The 8,569-nt window shown below is 40.8% G+C and overlaps 1 protein-coding gene across 1 annotated transcript in view; it reads left to right on the forward strand.

Moving 5' to 3' along the window:
- LOC138663263 (zinc finger protein 420-like) overlaps positions 1–8,283 on the forward strand; it is a 69,097-nt gene extending 60,814 nt beyond the window's left edge. The window contains exon 11 of the mRNA XM_069749436.1: positions 6,140–8,283. Coding sequence (XP_069605537.1) covers positions 6,140–8,106 — 1,967 coding nt within the window. The 3' untranslated portion in view covers positions 8,107–8,283. The remainder of the gene's footprint in view (positions 1–6,139) is intronic.
- The last annotated feature ends 286 nt before the right edge of the window (positions 8,284–8,569 follow it).

Genomic DNA, 8,569 nt, shown 5'->3' on the forward strand with positions numbered 1-8,569 from the left:
AACATACGAAGAAGAGTTGCCTAAAGAATTGATTCCTTGAGAATCTCAACGTGCATTTCTTACCGATAGAAGGTGAGAATAACTACAAATAAAAGAAATGTTATTAACTTGTTGGTAAAAACGTATTACGCTCAGAGGAAGCGCCGCACTTGTCTCTTTTTTTCCCCTCTTTCCCTAAACCAGGGTATTTATAAAGACTCTTCTGAAAGAACAATTGGAGGGAGATATCGCAGGCATCGGAACGCCCATCATTCCCATACGTTTTAGAGTTCAGAGACGGTCTCGCCCAGCTAGCTACCTTGGCTAATGAACATCAGCGAACGGCCCAGTCCAGTCAAAAAACCTGGTATGACCGTAAATCCAGGACCTGGGAATATATGGACAACAAGTGCTCATTATTGCAACCCCTGCCACTGTACAAGGAACTATAGTGGAGCGGATAACAGTGGAGCAAAGTGGACTAAAGTGAGCAGGCCAGAGGTCTGTGTAGACCTCATGGCATGCTCGCATATTAAGAGTGGGGAGAGGTTGTGATGGTGGGATATGGTATGTGGATATCATTTATTTTGTATCAGTATTTTACTGATTTTCATGGTGTTCTCTTGTAGGATGTGTTATTTGCTAATTGATGAATGGCTGTTGTTGCCATCTGTTATCAGCCCCCACAGTACTGTATTGTTGTCTTCTCAAAGGGTCAGTGAATAATTCTGTTTGCTAAAATGCTAATGACATATTGAACTAGCCTGTTGAAACAATGAGCCCCTGCATCCCACCCCCCTAACCTGTGAATGAGGAGGGGGACTTGTAAAATATCAGGGAGGTGAGACACAGATCAGTCTTGTGTGGAACTACGATGTGTACACAGCATCTCAGAGAGAAAGAGTTTATGGACTATGTTATCCTCTGTCTGCTGGATTGTTGGACTTTTATCCTGTTACTGAACTGCATTTGGGTTCTGGACTATTTAATCCTTTGGTGGATCATATATGGACCTGCCTAAATAAAGGTCTTGGAATTGTTTACTATACTCTTGCTCTGTTGATTGTGTTAAGGACCCCATGACACACATCCTTTATAAGAAGAGCATGCTGTTGAATACGTGTGTTGTTCCTGTCAACAAACTTTAAAAGTTTATCCAGTGTCTCTGTAGAGTGCAATAATCCTGCCACTGCCAGCAAAGTGATTAGGAGAACAGTCATTCTGCTGGTGAAAAGATCTTTTTGCGCTGACTGGCATGGATCCAGGTGGGCTTTCCCTCAAGTTTCACTAAGGTGAATGTGGTCAGCTGGACTTTAAAATGGGCCATCAAACCGTGGATCTAGGCTTCTTCTCACGTGTCTCTGTATGACAACCCAATCACCTGGATTCAGCTGATGTACGTCTGCACTGGCATTAGGATTTGGAATGGATGAGAACACGGATGTTTATGCAACCACATTAAGTCTTTTCTGCAAGGCCTGGACATAGGCTGTCATAGCACGGTGTTGCACTTGTAGCACCTGGGGGAAATACAGACCAGTCTTTGGCAAACTACCAAACAGGACTTCAAAAGGAGACAAGCCTGTCTTTCTATTTAGAGTGTGCCTGACTGACAAGAGTGCAAGAGACAAGCACTCTACCCATCTCTTTCCTGTGTCCATGGCCTTTTGAATTTCCAGTTTGTGTCCTGTTTAGTCTTTCCACTTACCAACTACTTTGTGGTCTATATAGTGTGTGAAATGCTTACTGTATTCACAGAGCCTGCATGACTTCCCTCATTATTTCTCAAGTGAAGTGTGTACCCCTATCGCTTTCTATGGTTTCTGGGACACCATACCTGCAGATCAGTTCTTTCATCAGTTTTGTCTGCAGTCGTTTTAGCATTTGCACATTTTACCAGACAGGCTTCCAGCCAACCAGAGAAGAGATCTACACATACTAGGACATTTTTTATGCACACCTACCTTGGGTAGTTGTATGTAGTCAATCTGCAGTTTCTGAAACGGGTAGAGAGGCCTGGGTGTTGCTTTCTTGGGGACTTTTACTGTTTTACCTGGGTTGTGCTGTACACAGATGAGGCATGACTGTACGAGTTTCGCTGCTGCATAACTGAAACCAGGAGCGATCCAGAAGGCATTTACCATGGTACACATGTGACATTTTGAGGTGTGAGTGGGGCCATGTGTTGCTTGCGCCATGATTGGGAACAGGGACCTTGGTATATACAATTTATCCTTATTCTCCCATACTCCATTTGAGTTCAGGTCAGCTCAGCTCCCATTCTCCCCCAGTGTTCCTTCTCTGTTTGGGCAGCTGAAGGGATTTCAGGACATCTAGGCTCAGTGTGGCTGTAATAGGCTGACTCCCCGCCCCGTCCACTGCTCCCTAGGCTGCCTTGCTGCTACTTTAGCAGCCTCGTCTGCCCTTCTGTTGCTCTCTACCTCCACTGAGTCACCGTTTGTGTGTGCTTTCACCTTGATTATGACAACCTGGATCAGTAACATCAATGCCTCCATTAATTTTTTCACCAGCTCTGCATTTTTAATGGGCTTACCGGCTGATGTAAGAAATGCTCTGATTCTCCAGATAATGCCACAGTCATGGGATATTCCCCATGCATAATTCGAATCTGTGTAAATATTATTGACTTTACCTGCAGCAGCTCTACATGCCTCAGTGAGTGCCTTCAACTCTGCCTCCTGCACCGACATGTGAGGAGGGAGTGGTTAAGCTCGAACTACCTCATGTGAGGATACTACTGCTTATCCAGTGTAGAATTGCCCATCCTGGTGGTATCTGGAGCCATCTACAAAAATAAAAACCTCAAAATATGCATTAGGAACTGGGGTTTTTTCATGAACATATGTAAAACCCACTATCTCCTGACTCATGAGTTCCTATGCAGTCTTGTTCGTGCGTCATGACAAAGTACTCATTCTCACTTGCTAACACTGTCACCAATTCCCCCTTTTCTGAATCCACAGGCAGATGAGTGGCTGTATTCAGAACATTATACCCTTTTGAGGGTGATGTATTCAGGAATTAGTATTAGAGCACATTCAAGTCTGGGCTGTCTGGCCATAGACAGGTGCTTTGCTTGAACTTGTATGGTTAATGCCATGTGGGGAGTAAATTGTCAAAGGAAAATGTCAGTGTGATCTCACATGCCTAGCAGTAATACAGCAGTTCTTACAGCAAGGGCACACGTAAGAGACCCTCTAATCACTGGGTCTGACTGTGCTGAGTACTAAGGCTAGGTTCACATTGCGTTAATGCAGCCCGTTCAACGCATGTGTTAAACGGACTGCATTAACGCAAGTGCCGAAATGCGATCGCGCTAGCGCAGATAGAGCTAGCAGATGCTCTATCTGCGTTAGCGGTGACGGACCCGGCAACGCTGCAGCCTGCGTCCGAGGGTCCGTCACTCAATGACGGCACATCGCTAGCGCATGCTCATTATGGCATGCGTTGGCGATGCACCCTAAATAGGGGTTAATGGCAGCGTTAACGGACTGCGTTACACCGCTTTATGCCGTGGTGTAACGCAGTCCGTCTAACGTGCCAGATAAACACAATGTGAACCCAGCCTAAGCTATTGGTCTCTGTTTTCCTCCATTCTGTTGTGTCAGCACTGCTTGTTTCCTTTCTTTCTTGTACCTTTAGCAATACAGTGGCCTAAAAATGTCACCTTTTGTTTGCAATACTGTAGTTTGTCAATTGAGACTTTGGAACACTTTTCTGCTAAAAAGCATAGCAAAGTAACTGTAGCTTCCTTGCAGGACATCTGGTCCGGGCAGCAGAGCAGGAGGTCATCCATGTACTGCAATAGTACAATCTGTGGATGAGGTGGTTGCCACTGCTCAAGTATCCCTGCCATTGCTGTTGAATAGATGGTAGGTGAGTTCTTTCCCCCTTTGTGGGAGGACCGTCCAACAGTATCGTGAGTAAAGCTAAAAGATACTGACAGTCAGGGTGCAGGGGTACAGAAAAGAATGCATTTGCCAAATAACTGTGAAACATTTTATGTCACTGGAATCTGTGACAGTACGGTGTGTGTATTAGGGGCAATTGAGGTCACACTTTCTGTAACATCATTAAAAGCCCTTAAGTCATGAACCATTCTGTAAGTGTCAGGGGATCCCTTGGGTCTTTTAAAATGCTGTTTTAGCTACTTAAAAATTTTTTGGGGGAACACCTGTTGCATTATTATACTGTATGTGAACATGGTTGGTCATTATAAAAAAAAAATACGTAAAAAACTCAATTTTTATTTATTTTGTGTTTATAAAGGTTACAAGGACTTAGTGAATTCTGCACAGAAATTACAAATTTGAGCTTAACTAACTAAAACAACTACTACTGCTACTATAACAACTATAACTAACTATTACTAAAATTACGGTAACTATAGTATAAAATTTAACTGCGTGCAAACATTTTGAAAAAAATAGTAAAAAATAATTTAAAAAAATAAAATAAAAATGCATAAGCAATATAAAAATAATTGAGATACTGAGCCTGATATGTCATGGACTCCTATACCTTGTAATTTTAGTTTTATTTGTTTAATCATAAGGGCTTCGGTCACTTCACTCTTCCCCCCACACATTCCACAATCTTGTTAGTAATCATATTTGGCATTATCAAGCCTTTGTGTACGACAGTTCCGGCTGCCCCAGTGTCATTCAAAATCAGTCTACTCTGTGTCCTTTTGTCACATCTGTAAAAGTCTTAAATATTCATTCTAGTACTTCACCTGCCTTTGTGCTCACCAAACTATCTAGATCTGCCCAGGTGCACTTATACGTCCATTGTATTGTCTTTATTTGTCTGTAAAATGGGAATGGTTGGTTCTCAGGGTCAGGCAATTGTTTTAGCGTAGCTAACTAGTCAGAGGAGCTCCAGGGATAATACTCCTGTATCTGTCTTACCCTACTCACCCCTCTTGGTCCTGATGTGGTTGGTTGTCTGGTGGTGGAGGTAACCGGATGATCAATGGGGGTGACAATCTGTTCAACAACTTCCCCCCTCTAAGGATTACTGTCAACTTACTCCCAAAAAGTCAAGGTCCCCACTAACCACATTCCTTTGTCATCTTCTTCTGTCACTAAATGTGATCTTGTCGGGACGGGATTTAGGGATTTCCAAAGATGCTCCACTATTGAGCATCTTTGTAAAGAGCTGAAACATGCCGTCTGGAAAAGGCAACCTTCAAACATGAGACAACTGGAGCAGTTTGCTCTTGAGGAATGGGCCAAAATACCTATCGAGATGTGCAGAAGTCGTTTAATTGCAGTGATTGCCTCAAAAGGTTGTGCAACAAAATATTAAGTTAAGGGTACCGTCATTTCTGTCCAGGCTTATTTTATGAGTTTTATTTTTTTTTATTCTGTGGAAGCATGGTTGAAATGCAATGTCTGATGTTCAGTTTCATAGATTATTTATTATTACTTTTGTCAGATTCAAGTTATTTCTGTGACTATTGTGGGATTTTCTCTCATTAAACGAGGGGTAACAACAATTTTGACCACATGTGTAGGAGGACTGAATATTTTGATTCAACAGCCACTTTCCAAAACCTAACATGCAGTGGACATTGGAGAATGAAAATTACACATTTTCCATTTTATTACCCAACACATAGTGCCCAGATTGTGCTCTAGAAGACACACACCGCAAAGTAAGTTGACTCTTCTCATAATATTGCTTAATACAGGGATCCTAAATTTTGTTTTTGCACACCTCAAGACTCAGAAGTGAGAGCGGATTTATCTGGATTGGTTTATAGAAACCCTGTTGCTTTTCAACAGCCTTTGAGCCACTAATATTGTGGGAACCTCTGTTTTTCCATTCACTGATGATGGACCTGAGTGGGGACTTGTTTTTTGTGAGATGAGATTTGGTATTGTTTTCGCCTTCATAACATTGATTGGTTTCTTTTTATTCAATATTTGGGAGGCAGAATGAACAAACAGTTGAACACCTTGCTCTACTGGTTCATCCAAAAAGTTTTCTATTAGACTGTGAACTGTCATTGTCTTGGTAAATAAAGTTTTTTAGATAGCTTGCCATTTTTATGAACAGTTTAAGTAGAAATGTTAAAAAATAAAAAAAATCAAGGATATTTTATTAAAAAAATAATTGTTTTTTATCTTAGCAGATGACTGTACCAGGAGATCAGAGGGACAGCTGATTTCTTTAATTTTTAAATCTGACGATCTTGAGATCCTACAAGATACACCTGAATTGACTGCTTTTACTCCAGATATACCATCATCCCTTCACAGCAAAGATCTGTCATCTGATCCTATGAAACAGGTCCTATCTTCTGATTCATTACCGACTGCTAAGGAAAATCAAAGTCACAAAAGAGGCATTAAAAAACAAACTGCTTCTAAAGCAAAGAAGTTATTTTCATGTTCAGATTGTCAGCAATGTTTTAACCGGAAAACACATCTTGATACACACCAGAGAACTCACACTGGGGAGAAGCCTTTTTCATGTTCAGAATGTGGGAAATGTTTTAACCAGAAAACACATCTTGATACACACCAGAGAACTCACACTGGGGAGAAGCCTTTTTCATGTTCAGAATGTGGGAAATGTTTTAACCACAAATCAGCTTGTGTTAAGCACCAGAGAATCCACACAGGGGAGAAGCCTTTTTCCTGTTCAGAATGTGGGAAATGTTTTAAGCAGAAAATACATCTTGATAAACACCAGAGAACTCACACTGGGGAGAAGCCTTTTTCATGTTCAGAATGTGGGAAACATTTTAAACACAAATCGGCTTGTGTTATGCACCAGAGCATCCACACAGGGGAGAAGCCTTTTTCATGTTCAGAATGTGGGAAATGTTTTAATCAGAAAAGGCGTCTTGATAGACACCAGAGAACTCACACAGGGGAGAAGGCCTTTTCATGTTCAGAATGTGGGAAATGTTTTAACCAGAAAAGGCATCTTGATAGACACCAGAGAACTCACACAGGGGAGAAACCCTTTTCATGTTCAGAATGTGGGAAATGTTTTAGCAATAAATCAGATTGTGTTATACACCAGAGAATCCATACAGGGGAGAAGCCTTTTTCATGTTCAGAATGTGGGAAATGTTTTAGCAATAAATCAAATTGTCTTAAGCACCAGAGAATCCACACTGGGGAGAAACCATTTTCATGTTCAGAATGTGGGAAATGTTTTAACAAAAAATCAGCTTGTGTTATACACCTGAGAATCCACACAGGGGAGAAGCCTTTTTCCTGTTCAGAATGTGGGAAATGTTTTAACCAGAAAATGTTTCTTGATAGACACCAGAGAACTCACACAGGGGAGAAGCCTTTTTCATGTTCAGAATGTGGGAAATGTTTTAGCTATAAATCATATTGTGTTATGCACCAGAGAATCCACACAGGGGAGAAGCCTTTTTCATGTTCAGAATGTGGGAAATGTTTTAGCAATAAATCAGATTGTGTTAAGCACCAGAGAATCCACACTGGGGAGAAACCTTTTTCATGTTCAGAATGTGGGAAATGTTTTGCATATAAATCACATTTTGTTACTCACCAGAAAATTCACACAAGGGAGCAGTCTTTTTTATGTTCAAAATGTGGGAAATATTTGAACAATAAATTAGAGCTTGTTAGTCACCAGAGAACTCATACAGGGGAGAAGCCTTTTTCCTGTTCAAAATGTGGGAAATACTTTAATCAGAAATCGACTTTGGTTATGCACCAGAGAACCCACTCAAGGGAGAAGCCTTTTTCATGTTCAAAATGTGGGAAATGTTTTTATCAGAAATCGACTTTGGTTACGCACCAGAGAACCCACTCAGGGGAGAAGCCTTTTTCCTGTTCAGAATGTGGGAAATGTTTTAGCCAGAAAGGGTATCTTGATATCCACCAGAGAATTCACACAGGGGAGAAGCCTTTTTCCTGTTCAGAATGTGGGAAATATTTTAACCGGAGAGATAGTCTTGTTAGACATCAGAGCAGTCACACAGGGGAGAAGCCTTTTTCTTGTTCAGAATGTGGGAAATGTTTTAAGCGGAAAGAGCGTCTTGTTAGACATCAGAGCAGTCACACAGAGGAGAAGCCTTTTACCTTTTTTAATGTGGGAAATATTTTACTTTGAAATCAACTGTTAATAAACATCAGAGCTGTTACATAGGGGATAAGTCTTTTTTATGTTCAGATTGTTGGAATCATTTTAACCAAAATTGGATCTGCTTAATGGGGTTGTATCTTGTCATTCCCCATGTTTGCTGACAAAAGGATTAAACTAAACTTTATTAATTCCAATTGTAAAACTGTACCCAAAATTCACCTCCTGAAGGTTAGTCAGAAGGTGACTAATAGAAAAAACATATACCCCACAGTTCAGTAAATAGGGTGAGGTGACATATACACTCTCACTCTCCAAGCCACTCATTTCTAGAAGTTTCGTCGTCCTCACCAAAGGCGACTCATTAGGAGACTTTATTTAATATTGATCTATATTCAAGCGAGACTAGACAAAAAAACTAAACTCATGTATCGTGTTATCCAAAACACTCAGAAAAAAAATAAATAAATATATATATATATATATATATATA

Source organism: Ranitomeya imitator, chromosome 2 (genome assembly GCF_032444005.1).
Source record: "Ranitomeya imitator isolate aRanImi1 chromosome 2, aRanImi1.pri, whole genome shotgun sequence".
Lineage (NCBI taxonomy): Eukaryota > Metazoa > Chordata > Amphibia > Anura > Dendrobatidae > Ranitomeya > Ranitomeya imitator.